The sequence below is a fragment of the Oryctolagus cuniculus genome, chromosome 10, assembly GCF_964237555.1.
Source record: "Oryctolagus cuniculus chromosome 10, mOryCun1.1, whole genome shotgun sequence".
Lineage (NCBI taxonomy): Eukaryota > Metazoa > Chordata > Mammalia > Lagomorpha > Leporidae > Oryctolagus > Oryctolagus cuniculus.
The window spans coordinates 16,503,879-16,520,537 of record NC_091441.1 but is presented as its reverse complement, the minus strand read 5'-3'; the positions used below and the strand labels follow the sequence as shown (position 1 = coordinate 16,520,537).

General features: G+C 38.6%; 1 protein-coding gene across 8 annotated transcripts in view; it reads right to left on the bottom strand.

Moving 5' to 3' along the window:
* Positions 1 to 16,659, bottom strand: part of PIGN (phosphatidylinositol glycan anchor biosynthesis class N) — a 147,590-nt gene that overhangs the window by 13,274 nt on the left and 117,657 nt on the right. For all 8 annotated transcript variants that reach the window (XR_011379302.1, XM_002713621.5, XM_051851153.2 and 5 more), the window contains 2 exons: positions 14,504 to 14,546; positions 12,899 to 12,951 (listed from right to left, as the gene is read on the bottom strand). Coding sequence is in view for 7 of the 8 variants with exons in the window: in XM_002713621.5 (XP_002713667.4) it covers positions 12,899 to 12,951; positions 14,504 to 14,546 (96 nt within the window). In the remaining variant the exon portion in view is untranslated. The remainder of the gene's footprint in view (positions 1 to 12,898; positions 12,952 to 14,503; positions 14,547 to 16,659) is intronic.

The window sequence follows — 16,659 nt, the reverse complement described above, 5'->3', positions numbered from 1 at the left end:
TTCAATTGGCCACACTGGCCATTGTGGGGTGAACCAACAGAAAAAGAAAGACCTTTTTCTCTGTCTCTCTCTCTCACTGTCCACTCTGCCTGTGAAAAAAAATAATAAAAAAAAATAAAAAGATACCAGAGCTAAGTATAATGCTTGGCGTTAGAATCAATGGTGACAACAAAGGAAGAGACTAGCCTTGTCACCAAATAAAATAAAGGAACCATCACAAAAACTCACAGCTATTGAGAACGGAGTTTGGTTCCCATCAATGCCTCAATTCTGACTGTACACTTGTGAATTATTTTTCTGACTCTAAACAAAACCACTTCAAGTCCTTTCTTCTCTTCTAAAAGTTCTGTCATGTTTCTCCCTCCTCAGCAGACGACCTTGCTTATTTTATTGAGAAAATACTGACAGAGCACACTTAAGAAGCACCTCTTCTCTTCTCATCCCAGATCTATCAGCCCATCCATTCCTATACCCAGATTTCTTTCTGTACCTGTTCTTGTCTAAAACAAACCTCTTCACTCCTATTTAGGATCCTATTCCAATCACCCACTAGAAGTTTTGCAACTATTCCCTCCTCTTCTGTATTATTTGTTCTCATCTCTAGGTGAGCGTATCCTTCACCATACAAATATGTAATTTCTTTCATTCAACAAACAAAAAACTTCCAAGGTCCTATAGTCCCTCTGGCATGACCCTAATTTAAGGCTTCTTAACTTTGATATAAACAAATCCCAGCTCTTAATCTCCCATACCTTCTTTCACCAAACTGTCGCCTAAAGACTTCTCAATTTCCAGGAACAACCTTATTATCCACTTAGTCATACAAAATAAAAATCCTATGAGTCACTCTTGATTCTCATGTTTTCTTTTCTCAACATATGAAATCAACTAACAAATTCTATCAACTTTCTTTTTCAAAATATTCCCTAAACCCAGCAACTTAGTCCAAGCTGTCACCATCTCTAGCTCAGAATAGTACACTAGCCTATACAACCTCCTGCTCCTTCTTTGATCCCTGCAGTATATCTGTTACACTGCGGCTAGAGAGTTGTTTCAAAAATGTGAAGCAAATTAAGTCACTTCCCTGCTCAACAGTCCAATTCTTCACCTTCCTTGGAATAAATTCCCAACTCTTTACAATCATGCACCTTCAAGTCCCTAAGTGATATTAACTGGATACTCTCTGAACTTTCTCCCTACCATGTTTCTCCCCACACCATTCTAGTTACATTAACCTTTGTATATTTACTGACATGGGAAACAGTTATTATAGAAAGACAATTTTAGAAAAACAAAAGTAAAACTTTGTATATTCTTGTACATAAACTAAGGCTATCAACATTTTGAAAAGTAGTTATCTTTGAGACAATGAATTATGAGTGATTTATTTTTTTCTTAATGCCCTCAGTATTTTCTCTAATAAACTTGTGATATGCTTCTATTAATGATGTTTACAAATTATGATAGGTTTAAGTCATTGAACTCTTAGAATTATTTTAATTTTACACATTTATGGGTTATAGTGTGATGATTTGACACATGTATTCCATGTGTGATGATCACGTGAAACTGGTTAGCATTCACATCTCCTTAAACATCTAAAAAAGATCATACTTAATAGTTGCACATATTTATGGGATAAAATATGATATTTCAATAACTGTATATACTGTATACTGATCAAATCAGGGTAGTTAATGCTTCCCTCTCCTAAGATACACTACAGAAAGGATTAACACGACATGCTTTATCCATACAAGTGAATACTATTCAGCAATGAAAAGGAACAAAATACTCAATAAAATACAAATGCCAAAAAATTACACTAAGTGAAATAAGTCTATTGCAAAAAACTACATATTGTAAAATTCTTTTTATATGAAATGTCCAGAATAGACAAATCTGCAGGCAGACAGCAGATGAATGGTTGCTTGGGGCTGGGTAAGGTAATGGGAATACATTGTAAACAGGAATGGGGGAATTTTTTTGTATGGTGAAAATATTCTGAAACTAGATTGTGATGATGGGTTACACAATCTCACAAATTTGCCAAAAATTTATTGAAATGATTTTAAACAATCATTTAAGACATTTAAAACTTTAAAATGGGTAAGTTTTATGATATGCGGATTATACTTCAATTAAGTTGTACAAAAAAGAAAAGATTGCTTGCCAGCAGATCTTTGCTAAATTTTGCTGTCATTTTTAGATCAAAATATTAAATCTGACTTGATCTCTTAACAAAAGTTTTTTGTAAAACTAGCAAGTGACTCTTTCTAAAATTTAATGAGAAGTCTGTCTATAAAAGGTACTCCCCCAATCACCTGTCTCTTTTCAGTGGCCTGAAATTTCTGACTCCTGGCTCATTTACACTAACACTACGGACAGGAAACAGTTGTGAAACTCATCATCTTCATGCAAGTGAGCAATAAGGCACCCAACTTGTGATAATTTGCATCAACCAAGTCTTGGTGTTATCTAGGCATCGCATAGTTAAAGGAATACAAATTTCAACTTGAAATGAGTTCGGTTGTTCTCACACTCCCCCCAAGAGTATTGTGTGACAGTAAGGAAGGATAGTGTATGTGTGGGGAGGGGCCCACAGAATTGGCTGGCAGGTCTTTTGTATTTGCACAATGAGTGATAAAAAGCTAATCAAATTTCTTCTCAATCAGGGTGGGCAACAGAAAGTAGGCATAGCTGTCAGATGTAGTGGGGCAGAACAAGCTTGAGAATTATTCATTTGAATAGGCTTGGTACTCATTGTGAAGACTTGCATGGCAATTATTAATTATATTTAGGATATTCAGAAATTACTAAACAGAATCATGAGTTTTCATTTTATCTAAAGAGCAGTGATAAATAATTTAGCTGTCATTTGTATTTTAATAAGGTATAACAATAGTACATGTAAGAAATGATTAAAGTCCAAATGAATACCACTATCAAATCAAGCTGCAGCTCAATCAAACTGATGATCCTGACTCTCTTCACCTCACTACAAATACATTTAGGACATAAATTTAAATATATGTTTTTATAGTTATTAAAATTACCTCAAAGGAATTTTTTTCTCTAGTTTAAAAAATACTCTTTTCAGTATGCAAATCAAAGCAAAGGTTATAACCTATCAGTGAAGATAAAGTGTAAAGATCAAAAGAAGAAAATACTAAATTAGCTCCATCAGCTGAACAGTTTTAGGGGCTGACCGGGATATTATTCACGTGGCTATTAAACACCTGATGGCACAGGTTCTCAGAAGAAACATTACGCTTAGCCCCACAGCCTCACTGAATATATTGTCTGCCGTGTCAGTTTCAATTTAATTTTGGTAAAATCTACTCTGGAGATGCATTTTAAACACAGAGTACTACATTCTTAAGCAGATATATCGTTTCATGTCCTAGTAATACAACCTCTATTGTTAAAGAAACTATTACTTATTTCTTGACCTCAACCTAACAGCTTGAAAATCTCTCAAAAGTAGTCTGACAACCCATTGCAGTCACCCTGGCAACACCTACAGAAACTACAGACACACGCCAGGCAATATTTAGGGGGTAGGCAGCTCCCATTCCTCTCTCAAATTCTGGAATTGATTCCCACCATTTCAAAATTCCTAAGTCAACAAAACAGGACATGGGACAGGCTTTTGGTGCAGCGATTGACTTAGAATGCCTGTATCCTATATCGGAGTGCCTGGATTTGAGTCCTGTTTTTTTTGCAAATATATATCCTAAGAGGCAGCAGGTGATGTCACAGGTGTTTGGGTCCCTGCCACCCATGTGACAGTCTCGGACTGAGTTCTGGGCTCTTGACTTTGGCCTGGCCCAGTTACAGCTGTTGCAGGCATTTAGGGATGGAAATCACCCTCTGTCTCTCTGCCTTTCAAATGAAATGGAAATTTAAAAATAAAAATAAAATAGTGAGGACAGAGATTACATTCTATTCCTGTTACTAATAGGCATGGGATGGCTGAAGTTATTAATGGTATTGCTGACCCAAAGGAGCTAAGAAATACAGTTTGTTGTGGAGAAGCACAATTCAAATAAGCCAGGTTTCATTAAGGAAACTCTGCCAGCAAGCTTAATATCAGCAACACGACAGGAAGGTATCAGCTTTCCAAGTATATTTTCACATAGGAATAACTGGAAACCCAAACCTTAAAAGCAACATTCTCACAAACAGAAAGCAAAAAAAGCACAGTAACAGAATTCTGATATGTAAACCTATTACAGGATACTTGCATTGTGAATTTAATTCCCTACTATTACCTAAGCCTTTTCCTGGCAATTTATTAGATGCTTATGAAGACACATGAACCACTCCTTCCCAACAGACCATGCCATATGGTTCACTGAAGCAGTCTATGCCATTACTGCTATATAAGATATAAAGAGAAGATTTTAGAATTACACCTTACCAACAAGAGTAGAAAGAATGAGAGCCTCACATTGTAGTATTTAGAAAACCTAATTTTACCAACTCAGGTTTCATTTTTTCTCTTCAAAGAATCTGGCTCCTCATTTAAATGCCAATAGATACATACTGTAGATCTGCATTCAAAGTTCTACAAGTTCAGCCTCTGAAAGGCTATTTTCTAGAAATTTCTTTATCTACAACTTACAGTTTCTGAAATCCAAATTATCTCACATTACGTGCATACGCCTTGGGCTTTCTTACCTCTGCAGTTTTGCTCACATCCATTATATTTGGCTAAAATGCTCTTCCGAAACCTCTAAGTCCCCTCCTTGAAGTCATATTCATTCAAGGTCCAGAACTTGCACGAAGTTTTCTTAGTTACTGGAGGCTAAAGAGAAGCAGCCTCTTTTCTGTATTCACACAGACCATAACCACCTGCTTCCTGTGCTCGTGATTACAGTGTCTTTCAAACTGTAACTTCCCTGAGAGCACAGGCCGTGTGTCAGAGGCACAGAGCAGAGCCTTCCACTCCGTGCTGCAGTATCCCCACGAAGCAGGAAACCACCCCCAGAGACGGAGCATCACTAAGTCTTGAGGCAGTAATCTCATACGTCCTTGGGTGCTTCCCAGTGCCTGGGAGCGCTTAATCATTGTTGAGTGCTCAGTATCTATTTTTTTCCTCCTGAGGAAACTCTCTCTGAATTAAATGCACATATAATGTAAAAAACAAACCTAGCTGTGCCATGTTACTGTGCAATCAAAATCCCTTGAAACCAATTTATTCCTCAATCTAACGGAAACATTAAGACTCAAAAATTAATAAGTGCAATTCCTAATATATTGAATAGAATAAATGGTATTTCAGTAGTAAATACTGTCATCGATTTCATACCTTTCTCAATAATCCTTAATGTTTCCTAATCACTGTTTAACTTAACGTGGCTTTTTCCACGTTGGGATAAAAGTTTTTCTATGGAAAAACTGTCCAATCCTCCAAAATGTCTGGAAACTTCTGGTGGTCACAAGGGGGAGAAGAGATAAACATTTGCAAATTAAATGACTTGAAACAATTTAAGTTGACACTTTCAGAGAAAAACATTCCAGAATTTTAAAGAAAAAAATAATCACTGTCTTGAAACAAGCAACATGAAAGACTGTGTAGAAGGTAAAGTAATTCCTTTTAAAGAGGGATATAGGACTGATACAATATAAAAAGCTAAAAGGGTTTTGTCTTTCTCTTCCTGCATTTTTTTTTCATTTTCCTTCCTCTTTTTCTCCCTCTTCTTCGTTCCTCCATCTGTCCCTCCTCTCCCCTCCAGTTCCTCCTTTCCATCCATTTATCCATCTGCACTGAAGTGGTATATAATTAGAGATAGACAGAGAAAAGATAAGTTGTGTTGATGGATATATTTTGATCACTGAGTTTTAGATATATGTCAGTAAAGAAACAGGAAAAACAGTACTGAATTGAATGGAACTGATGTCCAACAAGAGATGGGTTACTCAGTTGAGGAAAATGAATAAGGGGCAAAATGAATATAATTAGGCTAATGCTCAGTAAGCAGTTGTTGAATGAAAGCATGGAAGACCAAGTCAGTCACTAAGTGGGACAGTCTTGAGGCTAATGGTAATCCAGGTCAGCCAAGAGGAACCCGCGGCTGTGGAAACCTTAAATTCCATGACTTGCTATGGGCATCTTGTCTCATTGCTGCTCCCTGAGTTCATCCTTGGCCACCTTTAGCCCTAGCAACAGTCCTCCTAGGCCACGCAGACTTTTAGTGCAGTACGACTCTGACAGGTTTTCTTTAGCTACTGCTTTTAATTCTGCTAGCAATAGAGTTTTTATGTCACAAGGTTTGCTTCTCAACCTGTCCCAGGACAGCTTTCCCCTGTCATAGCATTGTCTTCCACCTCACTCTGCTTTTCAGTGTTTCCTCTAGGGAGACATGATTGTTGCTCTGTACATCTAACAGGGGCCTCTGGCAAACATAAAACGTTTCTGCCCTAAGATGACCTCATTCTTGGCTCATTCCCTCCTAACCAATATTCCTTTCTCCTTTAAAACCCAGTTATATTATTCAAAATTTTGCAGTGAGTGTTTCCCTTGCAGCAATCACAAACATAGGATTAGACACAAAGCCACTTCTAAAAAGAGTTGATTAGATTAAAAACAAGGACTTTGGGGGATTTTCTTGAAGCAGGGGTGGTGAGGCAGTAGGAACATCAGTCTCGGCTACAGAGGGGGCATGAGTAAGTCACAGCCGCCTCAGGGCCAGTGTCCTCACCTATAAAGTGGAGACAGTAAATACCTCATATATCTACTGGGGAAGAGACTATCTACCTCAAACCACCATGAGATATCACAAGAAGTAACATGTTGGGAGAGATAGCAAAAAGTGCAGCACAACACAAGTGTTGGTGATTTTTGGTAGATGTATCATTGGGGGTAATCTTTCACCTAACATCTGGGATCTCCTATTCCAGTTTGAGCTTCAAATCTTACTTTGTCTTTTAGCTAACACAGATCTATTTTCTGGTCTCTAGACTGCCTTTATCACATCTTTAAGAACCCACATGTAACTGGTTAATGGAATCTGTTGCAACACACAGCCTGGCTGACCCTGTGGGAAGCCTCTGCCTTTGCTCTGAACATACCACTTGGGCCCCACATATTGCCTCAGAACCCTTCACTGAGTAATTAAAATGGATGTAACTGGGGACAAATCACTGCTTTTAACTGTAATATCCCTCACATTTATGAAGTGAATTCATAAAATGAAGTAAAAATAAAATCTCCCTCATAGACAAGTATGAGGTATTCCCATGAAAATACTGCCCTATATTTTCCTCCTCTTTCTAATTAAGATGGAAACAGTGATCTATACTTAGAACTCTATTTCCTGATCACTAATTTCATTTACAATTTCCCCTTTAATTTCTATCATACAGGCAGTACTAAAAAGGAAAAATAATGGAGAAAGATTTAAAATGAAAAACAGCATTTCTAATGCTATAACTAGTATTGAAACAGTATTTTACACTTTGTGTTCCTGTGTGGGTGCAAACTGATGAAATCTTTACTTAATATATACTGAATTGATCTTCTGTATATAAAGATAATTGAAAATGAATCTTGATGTGAATGGAATGGGAGAGGGAGCGGGAGATGGGAGGGGCGTGAGTGGGAGGGAAATTATGGTGGGGGGGAGCCATTGTAATCCATTAACTGTACTTTGAAAATTTATATTTACTAAATAAAAAATTTTAAAAAAAGGAAAAGAAAAAAAAAAAGAAAAGCAGCATTTCCTCATTCTTTCCTAATCTGTGTCTTAAAGCAACCACTCTATGTCTTTTTAGATCTTCTAGTGGTTATTTCTCTTGCATGAATTACTATTTTAATGTTGCTATTTATTGATGCATCAATTTAAAACATTATTTATTAAGTTCCTGTTAGGAAAGACGATTTAGCCTACTTATACTATACTCTACTCATTTGGACTTTGGATAGTTACTTTAGTTTTTCTGCTTTCCTAACCAATCAACTTTTTTTTTTTTTTTTTTTTTTTTTTTTGACAGGCAGAGTTAGACAGTGAGAGAGAGAGAGAGAAAGAGAGAAAGGTCTTCCTTTACCGTTGGTTCACCCTCCAATGGCCGCTGCGGCCGGCGTGCCTCGCTGACCCGAATCCAGGAGCCAGGTGCTTCTCCTGGTCTCCCATGCAGGTGCAGGGCCCAAGGACTTGGGCCATCCTCCACTGCACTCCCAGGCCATAACAGAGAGAGAGACCGGAAGAAGGGCAACCAGGACAGAATCCAGCGCCCCGACCGGGACTAGAACCCAGTGTGCTGGCACCACAGGCAGAGGATTAGCCTATTGCGCCGCGGCGCTGGCCCTAACCAATCAACTTTAAGATGTAATTCACATGAGAAAATGGAACCATGTTTTAAGGTTTTAAAACCCTGTTTTAAGCTGAATACTGACAAACGGTACAGCCAGGTAAGTATCACCATGGTCAGGATGTATGAGTAGGACATTTTGATCACTGCGAAAGTACCTTGTACACTTTGCAGTCAATCCTACCTAACCTCTAGTACCAGACAACCTACAGCCAGCTTTTGGTGACCACAGGTTAGCTTTGCCCGTTCTCGGATTATCAAATGCATTGGCTTCTTTCATTCAATAAAGTTTCTGACATTCACCCACATAGCTGAGTTCATCAGTCATTCATTTCTTTTCATTGGTAAGTAGGATTCCATCATCTGGATATAATACAATCTAGGGATCCATTCACATGCTGATGAACCTTGAGGTTGTTTCCAGATTTTACTGCTGTAAAAATTCCTGTACAAGTCCTTCTCTTGAGTAAATACCTAGGCATGGAATTTCCCTCTAGGTCTCACTCACAACCAGGATGATTGCAAGTTCGATGTGTATGACAGCAATGTTTTGGGTTGCACAGGAGTGCCTGTCTCTGTCCTCTGGGCAAGGAGTGACAGGAGGCTACAAATGCTAGACTCGAGGACAGCTTTACTCTCAGACAGTAGTACAAAGGACACAGAGTGAGCTTCTCCTCAGTCCTTTTTACAGTTTCTGTCAAGGTGTCCTTCAGTTTTCCCCGGGGTCAAATGCCTGCAGCACTTGCTACGTGGGGATGAAGGAAGCAGAGGGTCTGTGGACAGCCTGCTGATCCCATGGCAGACAATCGGTTAATGCCCACGGCACCCTCTTCCACATTCCTCCTTCCACATTCCTATCTGAGTCTGATGGCTCTGGGTTCCTCTTTCTTTTGGTTGTACCCGCATCCCCTACCCCAGCCCCCATAGATTCTGGGATGCTGCTTCCTCTCTCTGATTATCTATTTTCTAGGAATTTGTGGAACTCACATTTACTGATGGTCCATTTCCCATTGCTGTCACTTATGCTAGGTTTTTTTAGTAGCTTGGGGTCTTGGTAAAGAAAAGAAAAATAATTAGCTTTGATGTACAGCCCTCACTGAAATTGGTGTGTCTGATTCATTGTGGTGATCTAGCACCTGCTCCCAGAACTGAAACTCTTCTATCCCATTCATCAGTGGGCACGGCTACTCGATCCCGTACACACCTTTCTATCTTCTCTTGGCCTCTTTGTAACATGTGATACTGTTTGGACGAGCTCCTTCTTGAAATCCTCTTTATATTTCCACAACACTACCCACCCCTGATGTTTGCCCACTTTCTGGCCACTAACTTCACTTCCACTTCCACAATTTTTTCTGCTGTTCATCTTCTCACTCTACATGTAATCTTAGGTTTTATGATCCAATATAAACTATTTTGCTTTGAAAGGCAAGGGTGGACAGAGTGCAGCGGAATGATATCTTCAGCACACTGGCTCATCCTCAATCAAATGCCTCCAACAGCTGGGGCTGGGCTAGGCAGAAGCTAGAGCCCAGGAACTCAATCTGGGTACCTGAGCCATCCCTGCCGCCTCCCAGGATGTGCATCAGCAGAAGCTGGAATGGACAGTGGGGCCAGGAGTTGAGCCCAGGCTCTGATGCAGGATGCAGGATGCAGGATGCAGGTGTACCAAGTGGCAGCTTAACTGCTGCTCAACGTATTCCACTAAACCTCACACTCGGCAGTGTTTAGACAGCTCCTTCCTGAGAAGCCTTCCTTTATCCTGTCCTCACTGTCTCCACAGCACCCGATAGACTGTTCTAGAACTTCTTGCACTGCTCACTGATCTGCTTCCTCCTCCAGCCTGGAGCTACCTGAGAGCTCAGGACTCTGCTTCTTAGCAACAGCAACTCCCCTGATATACAGCTGGCATTCAATAAATATTTGCTGGATTGAACTGAAATCTTGGATATGAAAAGAGGTTTTATGTTTCATACATGTTATTACTGGTAATGACAGTGAAAATTTGTACTTTGAAGAAAAAATGTGCCAGGTAAAATAAACCACAAGCTAATCTGAGAAAATCTGAATATTTTAATTAGTGCAATATAAATTAATGATGCTGTTCATAAATCAGTGATGTACATTTTCATGCAAAAATAATATCCTCTTATTGGCAATACAGATTTCTCCCATCACAAAAGTCTAATGTTCATGTTTAGGGCAGCATTATTCATAATAATCAAAATGTAGAAGCAAACCAAGTATCAACTAATAAGTGGATAAATGAAAATTGGTAAATACATAAAATGGAATTTGATTCAGTCTTTAAAATTGTGACACATGCTACAACACCAATAAACCTTATAGTAAGTGAAATAATTTATGACAAAAAGAAAAATACTGTGTGATCTCACATATATAAGGTACTAAGAGTGGTCAAATTCATAGGAATGGAATGTAGAATGATGACTGGCAGTGGCTAGGGGGAGGGAAAATGGGGAGTTACTATTTAAAGGTTCAGAGTTCAGTTGTGCAAGATGGAAAGAGTTCTAGAATGGTAGTGATAATTGCACAACCATGTAAATATACTTAATGCCACTGAACTATGCAACGAAAAATGGTTATGGTAGTAAATTTTATGTTATGTGTATTTCATCACTACTAAAATTTAGAGTCTTGGGGCTGGCACCGTGGCTCACTTGGTTAATCCTCTGCCTACAGCGCCAGCATCCCAAATGGGTGGCAGATTCTAGTCGTGGTTGCTCTTCCAGTCCAGCTCTCTGCTGTGGCCCAAGAAGGCAGTGGAGGATAGCCCAAGTGCTTGGGCCCTGCACCTGCAAGGGGGACCAGGAGGAAGCACCTGGCTCCTGGCTTCGGATCGGCGCAGCGCACCGGCTATAGCAGCCATTTGGGGGGTGAACCAATGGAAGGAAGACCTTTCTCTCTTTCTCTCTCTCTCTCACTGTCTAACTCTGCCTGTCAAAATAAAAAAAAAATTAGAGTCTAAAATGAAAATAAGTAAAATTATGGAGTATGGAGAGATATGGAAAATATAAGAAACACCATGAAGGATGAAAAAATAGGATTACAGAATAGCAATAATAACAGCTGACATTAAATTAACTTTATTAGAGGCAAGATACTATGCTAAGTGCTTTACATGGATTAATCCACTCAAAATGGCTACAAGATAAGAGGGACACTTAGGAGAGATTAAGTCACTTACCAATGGTCTCACAACTAAAAGTGGCAGAAGTGGGATTCAAATCCAGGCACTGTGGTCTAGAGCCCTCTCTCTGACCACTATTTGTCTGCCTCCCAGGGTGTGGGATGAGAGGGATTCAAAGCTTTGGGATGAGACAGGTTCAAAGCTTTCCCTAAGCTTTCAAATGTAACAAAAGACAAATGAAAACAAAATCAGTGACCTTTTATGTGCCAAGTGCATATGGCACGTAAGAGATTCAAATCAGATCCTAGATCTGAGGGAAGCGATGGCCTACTGGGAAAGGTAGATCTTCATTAAATAACAAAGTGAAACAAGCCATGAACAGTCTAAGAGGCAGAACAGAGGACTGAATGTCTAACTCAGAATGTCTCATGCTAACTCACCCAATTCCTGGCAAAACAAAGCATTAAATAAAAGAAAGTGAATGTACAAAAATACATTCTATTTCAGAATGTATTTTGGGGGAAAAAAGAGCAAAAGAACCAACTTTGTTTTCTTTTCAAAGAGAAGAAATTTAACAGTTTATTTCATCGACATTGAAATCACAACAAAGAGGAAACTGACTTTTTGTTAAGATTATACTTTAGTCATATTATAGGTATCACATGTTAAAATGTTTCCATATTAAAGATTCTAAGAAGCAGACAATGATTCCCTGAAATTTATTACACAAATCCACCCTGTAACTTAAGTAGTTTTATTTTCCTAAACAGAGATTGAGAGATTAAGAGACCATACAAGGACAGTGAAGTGATCTGCTCTGAACCCCAGATTCAAACAGTTTCTCTTAATATCTTTCCACTGTCCTTTAGTTCTCTTCAGACTTAAAATCCACTCTCCTCCCCACATAATCCCAAGAATGCACTTTCTAATGTGTTAATCCCCAGAACTGCAGAGACACTTAAAGTAACTGCCACTTGCTATACTTACCTCAACTGGACAAGGTAACTACTAGAGTACCTAAAATGTAATGTTTAGGAGTGAAATGGACATTCTGAGATTGGATGGTGTTTACAGTCCTTGGCTCTTCTGTTGAGGGATGGTGTTTTTTTTTTTCTTCATACTATTAGTTGAACTCCTTTGCTTAGTGTAGGTTAACTATATGATCATTAAGTAAACTAAAAATTGACCTATGTAAAAATTAAGAGTGGGAATGTGAGAGGGAAGAAGAAGAAGGATTGGAGCGTGGGCAGGAGGGGGGAGGGAGTATCGCTATGTTCCTAAATTTGTATATATGAAATACATGAAACTTGTATAACATAAATAAAATTTAAAAAAAACAAAAAAACATATTTGCAGCTTCTATACTAACCATCAACTTTCACCTATTGTTCACTGTTCTCTTAAGAACTTCTATGTGATTATATACTATACCTTGTTCCAATATCAAGCCAGCTGCCATAATCCTTCACCAAAAAGAAAAAATGCTGTAAAATACAATGAAATATGGATCCATTAACAACAAAGGCCATTTACACTCAGTCTGAAAACTACATTATTTTAGGATTGTATATTTCACATTTCTGACCCTTCAGAACTTTAATGTGACTGGAATCAACAATATACCCTTTATGGAAACTTTTATTTGAACTAAAATGAACAGAAGTCTAAAAGCCAGCAACAGAATGACCATTCAACCAAATGAACACAAAAGTGACATTTGTGATTAACTAAAAATAAAGAATCATCAACTTTAAAAAGACACTAAATAGTACCAAAGATGTCAGTATAAAGAAGCCATATCATCTATTCATCAACAAGTATCTATTGCCTACTGATTATCACTGTATTAGGTCCTAGAGATTACCGCCCCTCCCCTCAAAGTATGTAATCTAAGCGAATGGATCAGTCCAATTATCAGCTATATGTGTGTGTATGTGTGTGTGTATGTGTGCGTGTGTGAGAGAGAGGTGCACACAGGAGAGACAGACAAACAGAATGTGTGATGAGTGTTGTCAGTGGAAAACATAGGCATTGTGGGACCAGAGAGGAAGGGGTACCTACTCCGGGCAATAAGGGAAGACTCTCCACTGAAAGATACAATCTAAGAGAAAGGCAGGAGTCAGATGAAAGAGGGGACCGGGGAGACAGAAGCATGTTCCTGGCAGAGGCAGCAGCCAATATAAACATCAAGAGTCCAGACAGAGCTTTCTAAGTTCAAAGTGAGCCTGGTGTAGAGAAAACAAGGAGGGAGAGGTGACAGATGATGCCAGTCAAGTAAGCAGAAGCTAGGTCACAAATGGCTTTGAGAGTTAAATTAAGCAAGATGATTTTTAATATAGAATTAATCAGAGAATTTCAATTCCTTTTTGCCTATTTGCCACTTAGTAAGCCAAACTAAAAGCTGATTTGTTCCAACATTACCTGTGGTCAATTTCTGAAATATATTGGCTGCACAGTTTAACACAACACAAAAATGCTCTCATCCAAATCAGGTGAGTAGGAATATGACTTGGGAAGTGACTTTAACCAGTGTCTTGAATCGTTTTGAACATTGAATGCTATACAGATATAGTGAAGAATTAACCTTACCCAAAAAGAAGCCTACTGGAAGGTAACTACTAGGCCTTTAGAATGCAGGCCTGATAGAACTGTTCTGAGTATCGGGCACAATAAAATCTAACAATGTAATTCAAAATGGGAGCTTTGGGGTTTTAGTTCTATCACTAGAAAGAATGGAGATTAAAGGTCAGCCATTTCTTTTGTTAATTTCCCATGGAAGGTACATTTCAGATACAAAGCAACATGGAAGACTAGGTAAAAAATGACATATTTGAGTAAATCAAGTAATAAGATTTTTGACACCCTAAGAAAAGCACTCAGTGCATAATATAATTTATACGTATACATTATGCTGGCACCCAGAATTCAGTATCTATGGATTTTACATAGAGCAACACATTCGCATTCCTCTTGATTGAATTAACCCATGATTAGTTTCTTGGTCTTATTTATACTGAATATTCAATAATGCCTTACCAAAGCCATAATGTCTGATATGACGAGAACAATGAGAAAAAGGCTAGGGAAAAAATAAGAAAAATTATATATAATACAACAGGTACATTTTGCAAGTACATTAAAATCCAAATGAAAATAATCAAATAACCTAATATTCTATGAGTAATTTGCTTCTGAAAATACTCTCAACAAGAATTCTTTTCATATTATCATGGCTGACTATCCCATAGTGATGGATTAGAATTAAGAAATGCTAGGGAACACTCTGAATATTTATTTCAGTGGTATGAAAGGGCTATGAATTTCTTAAACTTTCTGAGATAATTGCAGATAGATATGAAATTACAAGAAATAATACAGAGGGATCCTGTGTACTCTGCACCTAGCTTCCCTCAATGGCACTACCTTGTGAAACTATGGCACAACACCACAACCAGGATACTCACTGGTATCAAGACACAAATGTTTTCAGCATCACAAAGATCCCTCATGAAGCCCTTTCACAGCCACATCTGTTTTTCTCCTCCCCCTACCCCTGCCTAAACCCTGACAACCACTATTCTGTTCTTCATTTGTAAAATGCTGCCATTTCAAATGGAACCATTTATATAACATTGTTACTTACTGTAACCTTTTGGGATGGCTTTTTTTTTTTAACACTCAATATATCCCTCAAGATTCATGCAAAATGTTGTGTGTATCAATATTTCACTCCTTTTAATTGCTGAGTAGTACTCCATCAGATGGAAATACAATAGTTTGTTTAAGCATTCAAGAATGGAAGGAAATCACAGTTGTTTCAGTTTGTGGTTACTACAAATAAAGTTAAAAAAAAAAAAACCACCCTATAGGGGCCAGCACTGCACTGTTATGTTCAAGTTCTGGCTGTTCTACTTCTGATCCAGTTCTCTGCTAATGTGCCTGGGAAAGCAGCAGAACATGGTCCAAGTACTTGGGCCCCTGTACCACATGGGAGACCCAGAAGCTCTTGGCTCCTGGCTTCAGATCAGCCCAGCTCTGGCCATTGCAGTCATTTGGGGAATGAATCAACGAATGAAGAGCTCTGTCTCTCCCTCCTTCTCTCTAACTCTGCCTTTCAAATAAATAAAATCTTAAAAAAAACCTTTGTGTATAGTTTTCTGTGTAAATGGAAATTTCATTTCTGTAGGAAAAATACATAAGAGTGCAATTGTTGGCTCATATATCAGTTGCATGTTCAGTTTCATAAGAAACAGACTGTGCCATGATACATTCCCATCAGCAACAAATGAGAGCAATTTCTTTACATTCTCAACAGCATTTATTTGCTGATATCACTATATTTTATTTTAATAATTCTGATCAGTATGTAATACCTTAACATGTATTTCTGTAATGGCTAATGATGCTTAACATCTTTTCATTGACCTATTTGCCATGTCTATACCCTCTGCAGGCATTTTGCTCACTTTCTTATTAAACTGTTTTTTATTATAGAGTTTTGCGAGTTCTTTACATATTCTAGGTAGTACATTCGCCAAGGATCTGGTTTGTACATCTTTCATCCCAGTATGATGCCTATCTTCTCATTCTCTTAACAGAGTCATTTGCAGAGCAAAAGCATTCAATTTTGAAGAAGTCTAGCTTACCAAGTTTTCATTTATGGGTCATGGTTATGAACTATAACTCTCTGCCTCTCCAAACCCTGAAGGTTTTCTTATTTTTACCCTAAAAGTTTATTTTTAAAATTTTTAAATTTTTTCAAATTTTTTTTTGACAGGCAGAGTGGACAGTGAGAGAGAGAGAATCAGAGAGAAAGGTCTTCCTTTGCCGTTGGTTCACCCTCCAATGGCCGTCGCAGCCGGCGTGCTGCGTCTGGCGTGCTGCAGCCGGCGCACCGTGCTGATCCGATGGCAGGAGCCAGGTGCTTCTCCTGGTCTCCCATGGGGTGCAGGGCCCAAGGACTTGGGCCATCCTCCACTGCACTCCCTGGCCACAGCAGACAGCTAGCCTGGAAGGGGGGCAACCAGGACAGAATCCGGCGCCCTGACTGGGACTAGAACCGGGTGTGCTGGCACCACAAGGCGGAGGATTAGCCTAGTGAGCCAAGGCGCTGGCCAAAAGTTTAAATATATGATTCATATTGTTAATTTTTGAAAAAGGTATGAGGCTTTATTGAAGTTTATGATTTACTT